This window comes from Aedes aegypti, chromosome 3, assembly GCF_002204515.2.
Source record: "Aedes aegypti strain LVP_AGWG chromosome 3, AaegL5.0 Primary Assembly, whole genome shotgun sequence".
Taxonomy (NCBI): Eukaryota; Metazoa; Arthropoda; class Insecta; order Diptera; family Culicidae; genus Aedes; species Aedes aegypti.
Window position 1 is genome coordinate 349,717,193 of NC_035109.1, and position 21,067 is coordinate 349,738,259.

General features: G+C 42.6%; 1 protein-coding gene across 5 annotated transcripts in view; it reads right to left on the minus strand.

Moving 5' to 3' along the window:
* Positions 1-21,067, minus strand: part of LOC5578110 (prominin-1) — a 34,905-nt gene that overhangs the window by 2,803 nt on the left and 11,035 nt on the right. For 4 of the 5 annotated variants that reach the window (XM_021852578.1, XM_021852579.1, XM_021852577.1 and 1 more), the window contains exons 2-5: positions 691-790; positions 465-627; positions 317-387; positions 16-251 (exon numbers count right to left, since the gene is read on the minus strand). In XM_021852578.1, coding sequence (XP_021708270.1) covers positions 16-251; positions 317-387; positions 465-627; positions 691-693 — 473 coding nt within the window. In that variant the 5' untranslated portion in view covers positions 694-790. The remainder of the gene's footprint in view (positions 1-15; positions 252-316; positions 388-464; positions 628-690; positions 791-21,067) is intronic. The other variant, XM_021852580.1, reaches the window with a different exon arrangement.

Consider the following 21,067-nt stretch of genomic DNA (forward strand, 5'->3'; position numbering starts at 1 on the left):
CATTTGCACGCTTACATCAACAGCAGAATTAAGACCTGCAACATCAACCCGAGAAAACTTCTCCGGCACTGTAGAGACTCCTCGAGCGACAACTCCTCTGCTTGTATAACCGCATCTACCGTCGGTCCCGGATTGATGTCATCATCCGCAGTTTTCGAGCAACCCCACGCTATGGTGTAGCAAAGTGGAATCAACGAAACCAGGAAGAATATCGCAATAAGACAAATGTAGCCTGACTCGACCTTCAATGCCTGTGAAGTATTGGAAACTGTTTATGAGAAATTCACATGTCCGATCCCGGCATACGACATTTTACCTCCAAGATCAGCTGCAGGATCGAAACCCTTGCGTGGAACGTATCTCGCAAAAGCTCTAAAATACAATAGACTTGAATCGACTATTTTCTGGAAACTTGCATGGGCGTGGCTGGATACATGGAAGCCAGGGGACACGGAAATGCTTACCTACTGGCAGTTCGTACGGCGTGATATACGAGAGAAACGTCGACAGGTAGGAGAACACAAACGTTCCCTCGTGCAGGCCCAACGTTGGGATGATGTACGCATCGGTGGGTGTTGGCTCGGGGAATTCCTGTGGAGGCGTCAGCGGGCTTTGTGTTGGTGGATCCTTGAAGGGAAGAAGAAACGATCAGCGTTACAAGAGCTTGAGAGCTTCTATACGAACAATTACCATGTTATATTGGCAGTTTTGTGATCACGTGTAGACGGTTTGTTGCGTAGTTGACATTTGGCTTTTCATCGTGCGGTTGTGCTAATTCTCATAGATTAAGCTGAAATGTTAAAAATAATTATTTATTTTTAAAATCGTATTAGACCGCAAGTTTTATTGTTAGCGTTAGCGTTAGCGTAGTTACGGTATACTTCGTAGATTGGATACTAGCAACATTCATGTTTCTTTTTAATAATCTCATCCTGACTACTTTCAAGAACAAGGCAGAGGAGTATACCTTGTTCAAATCATAAACAAGAAAACTAAAAGCATGAATATCGCTATTCCCGGCCACGCCCATCTTTACCGTAACTTGGGATAGGGGAAGGAAATGTTGATGTAGCACTTACTTAATGAGAGGCCACCGACTCAGCGACACCCTCATAAGTGCTACGGAGTTGGAGGTTGGGGAAGGTATATTGTCAGGATTCGCCTAGAAAGCTGGTGATAGACCATAAATATTTGTTGTTTAAGCGTTTTCAAATTAATCTTTTGAATGCCGGCAATCAAAAGAGAAAACAATAGCTTATTTATAGTATGAATAGTATTTCGCGAAATGCTTGTCGATTGTGCAGTAATATTTTTGCTCAATAACCAGTAAAAAGCAAAACCGATCCCTCCAGGGTCATCGAATTGTATAAAATAACGATACGCGTACAAAAAAAAATCTCCGGCGACAAAAGCACGCGCGAAACCGTGAGCAAAATCTATCTGACGACGCAAAACCGAACTGTCCTGCTTGGGCTTCACGAAGCACTACCCAGCAAGACGCTCCAAAACAGGAAAAAACAAAACAAAAAAAAATCTCCAGCGACGAAAACACGCGCGAAACCGTGAGCTAAATCTATCGGACGACGCAAAACCGAACTGTCCTGCTTGGGCTTCATGAAGCACTACCCAGCAAGACGCTCCAAAACAGGAAAAAACAAAACAAAAAAATCTCCAGCGACGAAAACACGCGCGAAACCGTGAGCTAAATCTATCGGACGACGCAAAACCGAACTGTCCTGCTTGGGCTTCACGAAGCACTACCCAGCAAGACGCTCCAAAACAGGAAAAAACAAAACAAAAAAAAATCTCCAGCCACGAAAACACGTGCGAAACCGTGAGCTAAATCTATCGGACGACGCAAAACCGAACTGTCCTGCTTGGGCTTGACGAAGCACTTAAAAGATCTTAGACAGCAAGTTTTATTGTTCTGGCAAAAAGCAGAAGAAGAAGACGCGTTTCAGCGGAATCTATCAAGTCTGGAAGGGGACTTAATCCACTTGAAATTTGTAGAGAAAATAAAAAAAAAAAACAAATTACATTCTAAACCGTAGGTATGATTTTTGTTTCGGATTAACTTAAAGATTACTCAATTAAAAGAACACATCGGAAGTTTGAATACATATTTTGTTTTGTTTTGTTGTTGAGTTCCTTTTGTACCGCCGTCTGTTTTGCTTGTACCGTAGTGCGCCGTCTGTTTGCTATGTATTTTCCGCGAAAGAGCGTTCTCGTAATATTCAATTCTGTCGTGATTTATCGTACGGAGTGATGCTCTATTCCTCGAACTAAATGTTTGTTGCGAAGCAAATGATCCAACAGTAACAGCATTGATTATTTCCTCGCACAGTGATCATTCAGAAGAACATTCATCATCGATCACCACATCGAGCAAACCAATCGCCATCCTGTATTGTTATCTTTGCATGACATACATAACTACCTACTATTTTATCGTATCGCTCTGCCATCTGTCTTTTAAGCAGTGTAATTTGAAGCGCACGGTTAGGGTTGACCGAAACAAAATGATCACATATTGCGATACATGCAAAGCGGAAATTGTTCCCGAAGATGTGGTTGTTTCATGTGACGGAATATGCGAGGATCAGCGTTGTTTCCACGCTAGATGCGTAGGGTTGTCTTACGACGAAGGGTGTGCATGTTTGTATCGAAATATTTTCTGGATGTGCGACTCCTGCAGCGATTCAATTGAACGTGCACGTTTTCCAATGGCTTTCCGCGAAAAGAAGAAGAAAAGGGAACACGAATTTGCGACGAAAGATGAAGTAAACGGTTTGAAGTTCGAAGTGAACCGGATAAGCGAAATGATGTCTCGAATAATGAATAATTGCGCCGCAGTAACAAGTCAACCATCGTCATCGACACCAAAATCAAACAACGATTCTCACCTATGCGACCGTTTAGCCGATACAAGAAGTTCCCCGTTATCTTCTACGAAAATTGAACCAAATAGTCTAGTGCCTGCTCCCGATGAATCTATTGTACAGTTGTATATTTCCAACATCGCTCCTGCTAGATATCGATCTGGCTAATGTTGGTGCCAAAAGTACCTTCAGCCGTAACGGAGCGGAGTCGATTATCGACGTTACTTTTTGTAGTCCTGGCCTAACGAGTAGTTCGAACTGGAGGGTAGACGATGCCTACACTCACAGCGACCACCTGGCGGTTCGCTACAGTATCGACTACAACAACAGCAGGCAGCGGGTTGAGGAAGCGGCTAGGTCAAGGCCAAGCCCTCGTAGGTGGAAGACATCGTACTTCAATGATGAAGTACTTAGGGAGGCGCTCCGCCGTGAGCGTAACCTACTCGGCCTAAGCGGGGACGAACTGGTAGCGGTGCTTACGCGTGCATGCGATGCGACCATGCCTAGAAAAGTCCACCCTAGGAATGGGAGACCACCGACATACTGGTGGACTCAAGCTATTGCGAACCTGCGCCGTGCCTGCCTACGGGCCAGGAGACGGATGCCTAGAAAAGTCCACCCTAGGAATGGGAGACCACCGACATACTGGTGGACTCAAGCTATTGCGAACCTGCGCCGTGCCTGCCTACGGGCCAGGAGACGGATGCAGCGAGCACGTACCGAGCAGGAGCGTGAAGAACGACGGGCGGTGTTCACCGCTGCCAAAGTCGCGCTGAAGTCCGAGATAAGGGCAAGCAAAAAGGCCTGCTTCGAGGGACTCTGTCAGAGTGCCAACGCGAACCCGTGGGGTGATGCCTACAGGATCGTAATGGCGAAGACAAGAGGTGCAATTGCTCCTACGGAGCAATCTCCACAGATGCTGGAGGGGATCATCGAGGGGCTCTTCCCGCGCCACAACCCTAGCCCATGGCCTCCTTTTGTAGGACAGCCGGGGATTGGGGCTGGCGATGAGGATAGAGTAACTGATGAGGAACTTGTAGGGATTGCAAAATCCCTAAGCATGGGGAAGGCACCAGGTCCGGACGGAGTTCCAAACCTGGCCCTCAAAGTCGCAATCTTGGAGGCTCCCGGTATGTTCAGATCTGCTATGCAGATATGCCTGGACGAGGGAGTATTTCCAGATGCGTGGAAGAGGCAGAGCCTGGTACTATTGCCAAAGGCGGGGAAACCACCCGGTGACCCGTCGGCGTATAGACCAATATGCTTGATTGACACGGTGGGGAAAGTGCTCGAGAAGATCATCCTCAACAGACTGTCGAGGTACACCGAGGGTGTAAATGGTCTCTCAGGCAACCAGTTCGGCTTCCGGAAAGGGAGGTCCACTGTAGACGCTATTCTGACGATTAAGAAAACCGCTGAGATAGCACTCCAGCGTAAGAGGAGGGGTATTCGCTACTGCGCAGTAGTGACTCTGGATGTAAGGAATGCATTTAATAGTGCCAGTTGGGCGGCTATTGCTGATGCGCTCCTGCGTCTGGGGATACCCGAGTACCTGTACAAGATTCTCGGAAGTTACTTCCAGAATCGGGTATTAGTCTATGACACAGAGGTGGGTCGGAAGTGCTTTCACATAACCTCAGGAGTCCCGCAAGGTTCCATCCTGGGTCCGGTGTTATGGAATGTCATGTACGACGAGGTGTTAAAATTCCCGGCGGGTGTGGTCATCGTTGGCTTTGCCGACGATATTACGCTGGAGGTCTACGGTGAATCGTTCGAAGAAGTGGAATTGACTGCAGCCCACTCGATCGCAATTGTGGAGGAGTGGATGAGCTCCAGGAAACTGGAATTGGCTCACCACAAAACTGAGGCTGTTGTTGTCAACAACCGAAAGTCGGTGCAGCAAGCGGTGATCAGTGTAGGCGACTGCACAATCACTTCGAAGCGCTCCGTCAAACACTTGGGGGTGATGATCGACGACAAGCTTACCTTCGGTAGCCATGTCGATTATGCCTGCAAGAGAGCCTCCACAGCTATTGTGGCACTGTCCCGGATGATGTCCAATAGCTCTGCGGTGTACGCCAGCAAGCGTAAGCTTCTGGCCAGTGTCGCCTCGTCCATACTGAGGTATGGTGGCCCGGCTTGGGGCACGGCTTTGAGTACCGATAGCTACCGTAGCAAGCTAGAGAGTACTTATAGGCTAATGTGCCTGAGGGTTGCGAGCGCGTACCGTACCGTGTCACACGACGCACTTTGTGTCATCACCGGTATGATGCCTATTGGTATCCTTATCATGGAAGACATAGAGTGCTTCGAAAGGCGCGGCACAAGAGGCATACGCAGGACTGCCAGAACGACCTCCATGGTCAAATGGCAGCGTGCGTGGGGCAGTTCCACCAAGGGAGTGTGGACTCACAGGTTGATTCCGAGGTTAGATATCTGGGTCAATAGGCGCCATGGGGAACTAACATTCCACCTAACACAGGTCCTTTCGGGTCATGGATGCTTTAGACAGTATCTACACCGTTTCGGTCATGCGGGTTCTCCCGAATGTCCAGTTTGTGCAGGTTTAGAGGAAACGGCGGAACACGTTATGTTCGTGTGCCCGCGTTTCCGCACAATGCGTGACCGCATGTTTGCCACATGCGGTCGGGACACGACTCCGGACAATTTGGTCCAGAGGATGTGTGCAGACGAGTTTGGCTGGAATGCCGTTTCATCGGCTATCACCCACATCGTCTCGGAACTCCAAAGGAGGTGGCGTGTGGACTCGAGGAGTGACTAGTGCAGACGCTAATCAACAGGTGGTCCAAGGGTTCGCAGTCGGCTACGTAGGTCATACCGGTGCCCTACGGTCGAAATCGACCCTTACAGCGATTAAGTGGCCGCGGGGAGAACATCCTGGTAGTGCTGCTGTCGTGGCGCCGGCCTACTGGGTGGATACGAGCCTCTGGTTGTTCGGGGCAGGTGGAGGCCCCTTCGTCAGCAATCCCAGCTGGTGCTAGCTGATAGGGCCTGAGCCTTCAGTAGGTCAAATTGCGAAGCCCGCAGTATCAGTTCTTGATACCTGCGGTGCAGCTGGGCGCGGGCTTAGTGGTCGACCCTGCCCGCCTTCAGCGGACAACGGGAGGTGAGGACCACCCGGGAAGCTGGCAATGCGCCAGCATGCTACCTTGGTGTATCCCCATAAGCGTGTCATCGATGTTCGTTGCTGCATGGCTACGCAGCTAACCTGGAGGATGCGATGTGCAATAGCCCCTCTCCGAAGCAATGCCTTCTTGGTGGTCCCGGAGAGACGAAGGGTTTGGCGGCAATGGAAATGGTTTAGTGGGTCGGGGGTGTAGTCCTGTTTACTGCTTGTACGTAGTAAATGGTCCTCAACCCCACACTCCCGGACCTCGGTCCGGAGTCTGTTAAGCAGATTATCCCCCCATTGCTTAAAAAAAAAAAAAAAACATCGCTCCTGACGTAACCGCGAATGAAGTGAGGAAAATGGTCAGCGAATCCATAGGAGCTAAGGATGTATTGCACGTGAAATGCTTAGTATCCTCGTGGAAAGACGTACTATCCTTGGGGACGGACCTGGTGTAGTGGTTAGAACATTCGCCTCTCACGCCGAGGACCTGGGATCGAATCCCATCCCCGACATAGTCACTTATGACGTAAAAAGTTATAGTGACGACTTCCTTCGGAAGGGAAGTAAAGCCGTTGGTCCCGAGATGAACTAGCCCAGGGCTAAAAATCTCGTTAATAAAGTCAAATCAAACCAAACCAACGTACTATCCTTAAATTATGTCTCGTACAAAGTTACCGTCAATGCTCAGTTTCGAGATGCTGCATTAAGGTCGTCGAGCTGGCCCAGTGGAGTACGATGCCGTATGTTTAGAGATCTCTCGGATTTAGTGTGGCGACCAACTACCCGTGTAGGTCAAATGTCAATATGAATTTTCCTGTACAATATTCTCATGTCATTTGTAATATTTGTTTTATAATTGTTAAGTTCCGTAGTCAATGAATTTGTTCAGGCACTCTTGTATTTTCTTGTCCGATGATTTGTAATATTTCAATGCCGTAGCCAACAGTCTGTGCGACCCAGTAGGACGAAGATGGAAGAAATAAATAAATAAATAAATAAAATATTTTAATGTGAGTTGTTCGTTTCACCCTCAAAGAAACCACAGTTTAATTTATCTTAAATATACTTTTTTTGGTTTTTGAATGTAAAACTTCCGTTTTATTGCCATATGTTCTTTACTAATTAAAGAATTTTCAAGTCACTAAAGTAAGCAATTCATTGAATATACCGCCACCAAAGACAGAAAGTTTAATTGAAACATACATTTTGCTATTTTTTTTTCGGCACGGTAAATGGCTGGGCATGGCATAAAATAGACCTCTTTATGCGGTCCATAGCCTCTTGCCCAGCAACTCCTATTCCTATCTCCTCGTGGTATTGGCCGGGGTACGAGTAATCTTGAGGAAGATCGGTTAACCAACCCCGGTGAGAACTTTGGTCGTATGCTGACAGAGAAGGGGGGCCCACAACAGCGACTGTTCCCCATGTCAGGGGCGGTTGATCATCGTCCGAGTGCCAGAGAAGGACTCTAAGCTAAACTGCGCACTATGGTCCTCCGAACATTTAGGGGAAATGGTCCTCCGGAAATCTAGCAGGTTGATGTCAGGCTCAAGCAATGAATAATCAACAAGAGAATGCAAACCGGGACAATCGGCGAAGACCACAGCGACGTAAAGGGACTAGCGATTGGAAACTCGGTACGTGGAACTGCAAATCTCTCAACTTCATCGGAAGCACACGCATACTCTCCGATGTACTGAGGATCCGCGAAAGAATGTGCAAGTTGAGGCTCAAAGGCCGGCTCTTCAACTTCAGCATAATCAACATAGCCCACACTACGGAAGCACTGATGATGACAAGGACGCATTTTACGCGCATCTCGAACGCAAGTTCGACCGCTGCTCAAGCTACGAAATCAAGATCATCATAGGAGATTTGAACGCTCAGGCAGGTTGACCAGGAGGAGGAATTCAAAACGACGATTGGAACGTTCAGCGCCCACCGGCACCTACGCACCATTTGCTCATCGTCTCGTTTGTCAATGATCGTTAAATTTCAAGGTGGTAGACGAGTTTGTTTACCTCGCATCCTTGCTGACGGCCGACAACAACGTTAGTCGGGAAATACGAAGGCACATCATCAGTGGAAGTCTTACCTACTACAGGCTCCAGAAGAAACTGCGGTCAAAAAAGATTCACCCCCGCACCAAATACACGATATACAAAACGCTCATAAGACCGGTAGTCCTCTATGGGCATGAGACGTGGCCTATGCTCAAGGAGGACTTGCAAGCCCTTGGGGTTTTCGAACGCCGAGTGCTTAGGACAATCTTAGGTGGTGTGCAGAGGAACGATGTGTGGTGGCGAAGGATGAACCACGGGCTCGCCCAACTCTACGGCAAAGCTTCCAGCCAAAGCTGGAATTATACGCTGGGCAGGGCATGTTGCAAGAATGCCGGACATTAAAAACCCTGCAGACGCTTCCAACTATCTTCCAATCGGCTTACTTTCCTCCATCAGTTAACATTTTGAAAAGGTCATTATGAACAGAATGAATGTTTACATCAACGAAAAGTACGAAGCTTGCGTATCATCTGTAGTAGATTGCAAAAAAGTTTGGATATATTTTCTTCATACTTGCAAAAATGGGAGATTTCTCCTAATGCTTCTAAAACTCAACTTATAATATTCCCACATATATAAACCAAAAGCTCTTTATTTGAAACCTTCAAGTAGACATGTTGTCACGATGAGAGAGGTTCCAATAAATTGGTCAAATGAAGTTATGTATCTAGGGCTCATGCTAGATCCAAATTTAACTTTCAAAAATCACATTGAGTGCATTCAAGCCAAACTTAACAAATAAATAATGTATGTATCCACTTATAACAGAAACGCGAAACTTTGTATTAAAAACAAACTACCAATATGGACTAGCTGCTGTAATACCAAGAAGAAAGCTCAACAGAGGATTCAAAATAAAATTTTGGAGATGATTCTGAAGTTCCCTCCCTGGTATACTGCCGTGAATCAAATTGTCAAATTTGAGTTGAGTTCAGTTTTCAACAAATCTTATAATGCTCTTTCAGCTGCCTTAATGATATAATAAGATTTGTTCAGAAAAAGTAGGAAAAAACAGCAAGTCAAATTGTCCCATAATGAAAAGTAACCGCATATCAGTCCCACTACAGATTTCTGCACCGTGTAGCACAAAAAAGAACCGTGTTTCGATCATCTTTATATTTTTCTCGGAAAGATATCGTAGTGAAAAGCAAATTGTGAAAGTTCCGTTAAGATTATGGCATATTCCAATTCTCTGGATTTTTTTTAAATATTCGTATGGAAAACGAGTTTGGAAACTTCACAGCCCATTATCTCAATGCCTACTTTTTACAGATGGGACTGACTTGCGATTCACGGCAGTATAGTGCTAATGAGTTATATAGTATATCCAATGTTGAAACATTGTAACAAATGTCGAATAAATAATTTCAGACAAAAATCGAAATCTTTTTGTTTGAATACACGACTACCCCTAGCTACAAGTCTGGCCCAAACGAGAGTCCAAACAATCAAAACTTTGCTCAAACAGTCGTGCAAATCAAACGCACTATGAGCTATTTTCATATAAAATGGTAGCCAAAAATATGTTTGCCAGCACATGTCATATTTATGAGTTTTGTGGTTCAAATTTGATATTTTGTTTTCAATGAACAAGTTTTCGAGACCAGCTTTTGAAAAGGGCTTATAGCAAAAAAAGGAGTTTTTCACTAATGATGCATATGGGCCACTTATGCAATTAACGTTGTGGAAACCATTTTAAATAATATAACTTATATAATAATGATGATATGAATCATTAAGCGATATTCAATTATTCCCTGAAATTATCTTTAGTTTTAGTGCAAATATGTGCAGCTAAATTCTTCACGATGCTTTAGTTTACATGTTTGAATAACCTTGGAAATAAATTTAAGCCTAGGACAACTTGGGACAAAAAAGTATGGGATGTGTAAAGTTTCAGTGAAAAATCGAATATGTTTTTTTCAGTGTAGTCCCTACATTTACCAGAACTAAAGTATGAATTTTTATTTCATTTTATTTGTTTAAGACAGTGGTGCTCCAGCTGGATCACATTGCGGGCTTCACTAACCACTCCTTGAGTCCACTCGCCACCTCCTTTGTAGTTCCAAGACGATGTAGGTGATAGCCGATGAAACGGCATTCTAGCCAAACTCGTCTTCACACATCCTCTGAACCAGATTGTCCGGAGTCGTGTCCCCACCGCATGTGGCAAACATGCGGTCACGCATTGTGCGGAAACGCGGGCACACGAACAAAACGTTTTCTGCCGTTTCCTCTAAACCGGCACAAACTGAACATCCGGGAGAACCCGCATGACCGAAACGGTGTAGATACTGTCTACAGCAACCATGGCGCGAAAGAACTTCTGACACAAGTTTTTTCGTGGAATGTTAGTTACCCATGACGCCTATTGACCCTGATATCTAACCTCGGAATCAACCTGTGAGTCTACACTCTCTTGGTGGAACTGTCCCACGTACCCTGCCATTTGACCATAGAGGCCAGTCTGGCAGTCCTGCGTATGCCTCTTGTGCCACGCCTTTCGAAGCACTCTATGTCTTCCATGATAAGGATAACAATAGGCCATACCGGTGATGACGCAGAGTGCATCGTGTGACACGGTACGGTACGCGCTCGCAACCCTCAGGCATACAGGGTGTCCCCAAATTACCCGAACAGCAATATATTGAAAAGATGATCTCGCATTGAAAACAATGAAAAATCAATATCCATGTAACTTTTATAATACATCTATATGTTAACACAAAATACAACCTTAAATAATTTAAAAAAAAATTTCTTGTTACTGAGATAGGCAAATTTAAATTTCTCGGAGACGTTTTCCCTGAACGCCGCTAGTCATACTGGAGATGTGTTATCCCTAAAATCTAAAAGAGATGAATCCAAATGTCCTATTATTATTTGAAGTAACCTAAAGTTAAGTGGCTTCAAGTAAAGCTGGAAATAGAAAATTATACGGTTCAAATCCAGTGGGTTGTATGGACTTTTCTTTTCCTCATAAAGCTCGAAAAACAGCTCCTCTTAAGACACTCAATACATTTGGCTTGGTTTTGCAAATATTTAAAAAAGGAAATGTGTCAAACTTACTTCTTAAGAACATAATAAGCCAATGTTTAAAACCATGCAAGAATATTGAATTTATTATGCTTGATTGTATAGAGCCATGTCTTCAAAGTTTCTACGGATAATTTGCGGACACCCTGTATTAGCCTATATGTACTCTCCAGCTTGCTACGGTAGCTGTTGGTACTTAAAGCCGTGCCCAAGCCGGGCCACCATACCTCAGTATGGACGAGGCGACACTGGCCAGAAGCTTACGCTTACTGGCGTACACGCAGAGCTATTGGACATCATCCGGGACAGTGCCACAATAGCTGTGGAGGCTCTCTTGCAGGCATAATCAACGTGGCTACCGAAGGTAAGCTTATCGTCGATCATCACCCCCAAGTGTTTGACGGAGCGCTTCGAAGTGATTGTGCAGTCGCCTACACTGATCACCGCTTGCTGCACCGACTTTCGGTTGTTGACAACAACCGCCTCAGTTTTGTGGTGAGCCAATTCCAGTTTCCTGGAGCTCATCCACTCCACAATGGACCGATGCACGAGTTCACTGTTTGACGTTTGAGTGGTGCCGTGTTATTTACGTGACCATGGCAACGAGTGCATTCGGCACCGCTGAAATGTCAAATTAGTGAACTCGTGCATTGGTCCATTGCGATCGAGTTGGCTGCAGTCAATTCCACTTCTTCGAACGATTCACCGTAGACCTCCAGCGTAATATCGTCGGCAAAGCCAACGATGTCCACACCCGCCGAGAATTTTAATCTCAACACCTCGTCGTACATGACATTCCATAACACCGGACCCAGGATGGAACCTTGAGGGACTCCTGAGCTTATGTGAAAGCACTTCCGACCCACCTCTGTGTCATAGACTAATACCCGATTCTGGAAGTAACTCCCGTGAATATTGTACAGGTACTCGGGTATCCCCAGACCCAGGAGCGCATCAGCAATAGTCGCCCAACTAGCACTATTGAATGCGTTCCTTAATCCAGAGTCACTACTGCGCAGTAGCAAATCCCCCTCCTCTTACGCTGGAGTGCTATCTCAGCGGTTTTCGGGTGTAGAGCTACTTGGGCACTTCCATGATTCACTTTGGCATAATACTATTTTTTCGGCCGAATTGTCAGAAACTTTATCATAGGAAGCACTTTAATGCGACGCATATTGTGTCCAAATATGAGCTCAATAGCTTTAAAAAAAACACTACCGATCCACATCTCCCTATTACCGGAATTCTTTGATAATGTTCAGTAAGAGTTGTTCACCATTGAATGCCCGCGCACCACTGGATTACCATCTGCACCTTAGGTTACATCAAAACCTATTCTGAACATTTTGCTTCAGTTTTCATCTACAATTATGAGCAAAGTTTCTCAATGCTTTCCTCAACAACTGTTACTGAAATGCCTACTCACCAAATATTCAATAAAATCTTTTACGGAATAACTAATCGACGATCCCAAGCTAATTTAGAAATATTTTCAGGCTCCTCAGACTGCCACACACAATCCTATTGATATGTTAAAAAAAATTACAAGCACAATAACAACAAAACATTTATGATCAACACAGTAAAGCTGATCATCTTAACATTTGATGCTCTTACTTATCTCTTATTATCATCCTATTTCACCAAGTTATGATGCCTATTCAACAATATATCAATAATTAAAATAGCTTGCCTGCCTCATAAGACTTCTCCTATACGTTAAACAATAACATTGAAATAGCGAGTTCTACTCATAAGAACGTTTTATATTACCTTTCTTGGCTCGCAATGTTCACCACTATTTTCATTTTGACTTATTCAGCCATTCCATGAAAAACCGATCTAGTGGGTCTCCGAATTCCGTGCAAATTTGCTATTTTGTTCCTTATCCGAAATAAGGATACACGTATTTTTAGATTTTTTGATTAGGGTGACCATTTCCGAAATAGGGTGACCAGAAAAATCGGACGAAATGAAGGCTAAAGATTTTGACTTTTCGGGAAAAATATAAAATTTCAAAAAAAAATGTGTTTTTTACATGAAAAAACTTAATAGTTTCCGTTTTTTGTGTCTTGAAGGCCTCGGGACCAAAGGGGCTATTGCTGCTCTCATTTTTTCTTAAATGTTCAGAAAATTTTACGTAAACTGTCAAATTTTCAGCGATGTATGTTTTTTTAGTTTTTGAGATACTGTGGGATTCCGTTTTTGGCAACAAAGTTGAAATTTTCAGTTGCCAAAAACGGAACCGTGGCAAAATCGGAACCCATATTTCAAATTTTATTTTTCAACTATTGGTTTTGAAAGCATCATTACAATTTTAATACATCATTTTTATGGAATCATAAGGCGTTCAGACTTCGAAAAGGTTCACTTCGAAGCATTTTCCCGAAGGGTTATACTATGCTATGAATGTATAGCTCCGTAATATTAAATCTGGCAAACGATTTTCTGGTCGCGTTTCTACGCCTCAACGTCAACAATGTTTAATAGAAGTTTTATGCATAATTTTTGTACTAAAGGGCCTTATAAAACCAATAATCGCATAAGAAACTTTTATTGAAGAACTGGACATTTTCTTAAAACTACGAGAGAAAACGAAAAAAAAATGTTTTCTTTTAAAGACGTATTGGCGAATCAAAAGCACTGGGTATTGCAAAACGGCATGACCTTTTTATTCTAATTTAATGAACATTTAAAATCAGTTTAACTTTTGGACTTTAGCGTAAAATTTGAAAAATTCGGTAAGTTTGGAATTGCTCCTTCAATTTATGTTTCTGATAAAGTAAAGCATTTTATAATGATTGGTTAACTGTATCAAAAGGGCAAACATGAGCATGAGAAGATGCATAAATGTCTTGTAATTGTGTAGAATTTAATTTTTACTTGAAATAATTTTTAATTCAGCTTGATAAATGTTTTACACCTGCCTTATGAAATCAACTGAAATTAACAGAATCCTGTTATGAAACCTCAAGAACCTTATAGGAATCTTCAGGTTCTCATAAGAAATCTACAGAAAAAAAACGCTTGAGCTCTGAAGCATCTTGCCAAGCATCCGTAGGATCTCGCATAGAGTTCTCAGGATCTTGCTAAGGACTTTGCTATGAGTTAACATCTTGAAATTCCGCTGCGATGTTGCCGAAAATTCTCAAGTCTCCGATGAAATAATTTAAAAGTTCATTATTATTAGGCTACCACTAGCACACCTCAAATTCCGCTGGGAACCTTTTCAAAATCCTCAAGCTTTCGCCGGAAATATTAAAAATACTACTAGAAATTCACATTATCCCGCTTAAAATTTACAGGACGCCCTAGAGTTTATTAGGAATCACCAGCTTTTGGACATAATACTCCATAACCAGTTATACACTCTAAAGATCCCTCAAGAAGCTCTTAGTGTCCACTTGGAATCTGCAGATATCCTCATGAATTTTTGAAAAGTCCCACAAGAAAGAAAAATCCCTTAAGGGTTCTCCAGGTTACAGTTAGGAATCTCATAGACTCAGCTCGTAAGGAACATTTTGATGATGTTGAGACCCGTATCCTTGATTATTAATCTTGTACAGAATGCTGGATCGTCTCTTAACAAATCTAACGCCTTATAGAGTCTATAAAAAAAGAGAGAACGTAGCTTTAAATAGTTGACGCAGAAAGATCAATATACACACCAATACCACAGACAAAAAGTAAAAATACTCTCAGTCGTATTTATCGCAGCTTCAATGGAATTATTGAAAATAAATTGTAATTTGGACTGTAGTAGCATTTGTCATGTTATTAAATGAAATTTAAAAAAAAAAAGTTATGATACACGACATTTTGCTGTACAAATTTGTATCTATTATTGCGGTGTGTTTTTACATACGCAATGTATATAAATCCATAATAATAAAGACAGCGAGACAAAATTTATGATTGTAACTCTGTGTAAGTCATAGATTTTTCGTTACTCTTATGTCGGTGCTGTTGCTTCGTTCGAACAAGCTGTTCCAAATTTGAAGATCAGTGTTTTTTTTTTATTGTATCACCTACTGGCAGACTCAAGTGGGCTGGTCACTCAATATGAATGCCTATGAAAAGAGATTGGTCTTAAGTTGAGATACTGGTGGAGATTATTGGTGTCATGAAACGTTGCCTATGTATTACCAATAACCATTCTGAAGTAAATAAGCGCGTTCGCGAATCCTTAGTAGTTGGTGAAATTTTCGGGAACATCGACGAAAAAGGAGATCTGGAATGTAATCGGTGTGGATTTGACATGCTATTCAAGTGACTAAAGCAACAGACACGATAATATTTACAAAAATTTACAAATTTTAATGGAATTGAAAAATGTTGCCAAAAACGGATCCATTTTGTTGCCAAAATCGGGGGGTGCCAAAATCGGAGCATGCCAAAAACGGAATCCCACTGTATATTTTTTTGAAAATAAAAAATCAGTCATTTTTCATCGGCACACACTGTAGATCTCAGCGCATTAGATTTGTAATGTTTAAAAAAAATCATAACTTTTGAACAGCTCAACCGATTTCTAATCTTTTTTATGGAATGAAAGCTTAAGGTCTTAACTTTTCAGAAAAAATAAGAAAAAAATAGAAAACTTTGAAAAAAAATATTTTACATTAAAATATATGAAAATTTCTAAAAAGAACTAGAATTTTTTTATATTTTTTCACGTTTAAACATATTTTTATCAGATTTTTCAATTTTGTCTGAATAGTTGAAATTTTAAGCTTTCATTCCATACAAAAAGAATGGAAGCTTAACCGATAGCTGTTCAAAAGTTATATTTTTTTTAAACATTACAAATCTAATGCGCTGAGACCTACAGTGTGTGCCGATAAAAAATGACTGATTGTTTATTTTCAAAAAAATATATCTCAAAAACTAAAAAACATACATCGCTGAAAATTTGACAGTATACGTTAAATTTTCTGAACTTTCAAGAAAAAATGAGAACAGCGATAGCCCCTTTGGTCCCGAGGCCTTCAAAACACGAAAAAACGGAAACTATTGAGTTTTTCCATGTAAAAAACACAATTTTTTTTGAAATTTTATATTTTTCCTGAAAAGTCAAAATCCTTAGCCTTCATTTCGTCCAAAAAGATTGAAAATCGGTAGAACGGTTCAAAAGTTATTTTTTTTTAAATAAAAATTTTGCAAAATCGCGATTTTTCTGGTCACCCTATTTCGGAAATGGTCACCCTAATCAAAAAATCCAAAAATACGTGTATCTTTATTTCGGACTAGTGGTCCCGGCAAACTTCGTTTAGCCATCAAGTAGGCTGTTGAAAAACGATATTGATTATCCCATACAAAATGACAGTTCCGTTCACGCACGTTTTTTCAACTTTCCCGGTGAATATCCTGGGATTTTTATACACACAAACACGTCGGAACCCTTGACGAACAAACCGGAGGTAGAATCATTCAAATCCGTTGACCCGTTCGTAAGCCATTTCGTGACATACAAACACCATTCCATTTTTATTTATATAGATAAGGAACAAAATAGCAAATTTTCACGGAATTCAGAGACCCACTAGATCGGTTTTTCATGGAATGGCTGTATTATCACTTTGTTTTAACTCAAAATGTAAGGTACCTAATAATCAATTGAAAATATTTTTCAATGTGTTGCCAAAATCGGGAAGAAAATGTTGCCAAAAACGGGAGTTGCTAAAATCGCGGATAGACAAAAGCGGATGCTGCCAAAATCGGTAAGGCACTGTATTTCACATTCCTCTAACATTTACAGGGGCAAATAAGGGAAACATTTTTAGCTTGCAAATAAAAGAGTAACTCAAAAGCTATCAATTCCATGGTAACTAACACGTGACACTGTTTTCCTTGACTAAAAAATATCTTCGGTAAAAAGTTTAAAAAATAAAAAAATGCAGTTTTCAAAACCAAGTACTTTTTAAATACACCACTTTTCATGCGTTTGGGTCATTTGCCATAACGCCGTTTGGCATAAAGGACATTTGGCATAACAGTCATTTGACATAATGATCATCAACAAATTTTGGTGGTAGGTCATTTGGCACAAAGTCGTTTGGTATAAAGCCGTTTGGTATATTTAAAGTCGTGTGGTATAATGGTCGTTTGGCATAAAGTCTTTTGGCGTAACAGTCGTTTGCATAATAGTCGTTTGGTATAATGAGTCTGAAATCAAGGATTTCTTGAGATGCAATTCGTTTTTACGTTTTTATTGAATTCCTCTGACGACATTAGGTTTATTTTAGAGTCAATTGATACATAATGACACTTTTTTCAACAATTTTATGCTCTTGAATAAACTGAAGCATATTAGGAAAGTAATTGCAAATATTGTAATATTATTTATCTAGAAATTACCCTTCTATTAATTCTTCTATGGAGTTTCGCGATTAGAAAATTTAGTAAAGCAAAATTAAAACCATTTTTATATTTTGCAGTTTTATCAATTCTCACAAGCCGTGCTGTTTGACTGATCATTACTTTAGAACTTGCTGATATATCTACATATTATAAAAGCAAACACACGATATCGATGATTTCGAGATATGCTGGAAACTATGATTTCAATAACTAATTTTCCCTTCTTTCGATAATAGATAGTGTTTTTGACGCACACTTCCAAAACTGAAATTATCATTAAATCGTACAAAAGTTTTGCCACAAGTATTTTCTTTTAAAAATGTGTTGTTCATCTTAGTTATGCGGTGAGATGATTTTTTTTGCGTTTTAGCCTTAAACATCTTAAATAAAAAATAATCTGCTCTCGTATATAGGCTATTTTTGCATTATGCTACAAAAACAGATCTTTAGATTAGAGCTACGAATATTTTGCAAATAATTTTTTCCTTCTTTTATCAAGTAATTTTCAACAAATTTTAACTCTCATCTGGGATAGAGCTTGATCCGCAGTGAAATGTTCTATGAGCGTTCCCTTCATTATTAATTGCGAACTATCTTTGCCATTTTACTATTTTCAAATATGTGTATCACAACAAGCTCAATGATACTCTATGTTCTGGGATGTAGATAAAAAAAATATTCCGCCGGATCCGTCACGAGTTTTATTTAGTTATGCTCTCTAATTTCGCAACAATTTTTGACATCTATAGCTTGGAAAATCTCTTAACGAACACCACGCTTGTTGAGAACCTACCAAACTTTTTAATATGGGCTTGTTGGTGTTGATCTCGGTGAAAACCTAAAAAATGCCGATATTGATTCTAAGACACTCATTATGCCAAACGACCATTACGCCAACCGACCATAACGCCAAACGACCAAAGGACTTTATGCCAAACAGGATACAATCACAAATTTTATATAGAACAGGCATATTTTGAAAGAAGTGATATAATTCTAGTTATGTCAAATGACGTTATGTCAAAATAATTGTGTACCTAATCAAATGAAAACATTGTCAAAATTACAAATTCGTGTTTGTTTGGCAGGTGACCAATTGATGTGTTTGTGTATTGTGTGTGTGTGTGTGTGTGTGTGTGTGTGTGTGTGTGTGTGTGTGTGTGTGTGTGTGTGTTTTTTTTTTTTTTTTTTTTTTTTTCATGCATCTCTAGGAGTTAAAAAAATCTTCTCAAGACTGGCCTGTATTTGTTCATGCTCATGCCACAGTGTATGGTTTGGCACTGTGTGGGATTCGCAATGGGGCGCCTACCCACTAAAAAACAGTCTCCTAGGTACACCGTCCCCGTAAAGAATTCTTCTCCGGCACCACCTTGCGGTATTACTTCGAAGAAGAGGCGACACATGCTACGCGCACCCTTCATTAAGCCCTTCGGCTCCATCATTAATTTGTTAGTTCCTAATCCATGCCATGCTGAGCCCTTCGGCTCCCATTAATAATTTGTTAGTATTCCTAGTTCCGACGAAGACTTCCCCGGAGGTGGAAGTTCTTCCGGTACCGATGCTGCCCGGATAGGTGCCAAGGTCGGTCCTGCGATTCCGGTTGGCGGATGACTTCCGGTTCACAGGTGCCCTGACGACCAATTTGGCAAGACAATTTACACCGTCTTCAGCTCAAGGCTGCACAGACTGAACAATCACAAACATTAGGCAACGGACAACACGAAACACCCAGTAGCCCAATGATGAATTTTTCGTTTGACGAAAAGTTTCCACCGACTGGAGTGGGAATCGAACCCACACTTCATGGCACAATATGCCTAAACGACTGACGCCGCTAACCGCACGGCCACGAAGCCTACAATTTCCGGTGCTTTTCCGCGATCTACTCGGTCTTGTCCCCGACGGTGGATCAAGCTTACCTACCGGTTGGGTGCCGAGGTCGGTTCGGCGATTCCGGTTGGAGACTGACTTCCGGTTCACCGGCTTGTTCCTCCCTCCACTTCCGCTGAAGCAATGACATTATTTTCGTCACCGCCATGTTCACCGCGTTCCACATCACCTCATCGCTACACATTCTATCCACTACGTTGTCTACGGTTACGTCAGCACCGCAGACCGCTGTCATCTCGCTACGTTCCGCAGCAAAACGTGGACACTCGAAAATGACGTGTTCCGGCGACTCCTCTACGACTGGGCACTCAGCGCAGAGCGGCGACTCTGCGTGGCCGAACCTGTGCAGATATTTCTTGAAGCAGCCGTGACCTGACAAGAACTGCGTCAAGTGGAAGTTGACTTCTCCATGGGATCTGCTCACCCATTTCGCCAGATTTGGAATAAGGCGATAAGTCCACCTTCCCTTCTCAGCGGTATCCCACTCGCGTTGCCATTTCACCATCGTGTCGGCTCGGGCAATCTTCCGGGCTCCTCTAGTACTACTAGCTTCGTAGCACTCCTTATCCTCTTCCAAAACGTAGCCGATAGGGATCATTCCGGCAATCACGCATACTGCCTCCGAAGATATGGTTCGGTAGGCACTCGCTACCCGCATGGCCATCAGCCTATACGTGCTGCTAAGCTTGACTCGGTTCCTCTTCGTCTTCATGGCGGTTCCCCACGCCGGGCTAGCGTACCTCAGGATCGACGTAGCCACGCTAGACAATAGCCTCCGCTTACTGCTGCAAATCGCCGAGTTATTCGGCATGATCCTGGACAGCGCCGTGACTGCCCTTGCTGCTTTCTCGCACGCGTAATCGACATGGCAGTTGAAGTTCAGCCGATCGTCGATCATTACGCCGAGGTGTTTTAGCTCCCGCTTTGAGGCTATGGTGTGTTCTCCCACTGTAATCTCAGCCTTCTGCACCACTTTTCGGTTGCTGATAAGCAACAGCTCCGTTTTTTGGTGGGCTATCACCAGTTTCTTCTCGTACATCCAGTTTTCGACTGCGTCCACTGCTTCTGTAGCGAGAACCTCCACCCTTTCCAGTGAGTCACCAATGACCACAAGCGTGATGTCGTCTGCAAATCCAACGATTTTGACGCCTGTTGGCAGCCTAAGCGTCAGCACTCCGTCGTACATAGCATTCCACAACGTTGGACCCAGGATAGAGCCCTGTGGAACTCCCGCATTTACCGACCTCGTCTTCTGTCCTTCGCTAGTGCTGTAGCTCAAGACCCGGTTTTCGAAGTAGCTTCCTAGTATCTTGCACAGATAATCCGGAACCTTCATTTTATGTAACGCCACAGCAATGGCTTCCCAGCTTGCACTGTTAAAGGCGTTTCTCACATCTATCGTCACGACAGCACAGTAACGGTTACCTCTTCGTTTTTTGTCCTTGCTTTGTCGGCTGTGTCAATCACTGTTTTGATGGCATCTACCGTTGACCTTCCTTTCCGGAATCCATACTGCCACTCCGACAGACCACGCTCTCCCTCAGTGAACGCCATCAGTCTATTGAGGATGATCCTCTCCAACAGCTTTCCGAGTGTGTCGAGCAAACATATCGGCCGAAACGAGCCTGGTTCACCGGGGGGCTTACCCGGTTTCGGTAGCAGAACCAGTTTTTGCTTTTTCCACTGTGCTGGGAAATGTCCCTCAT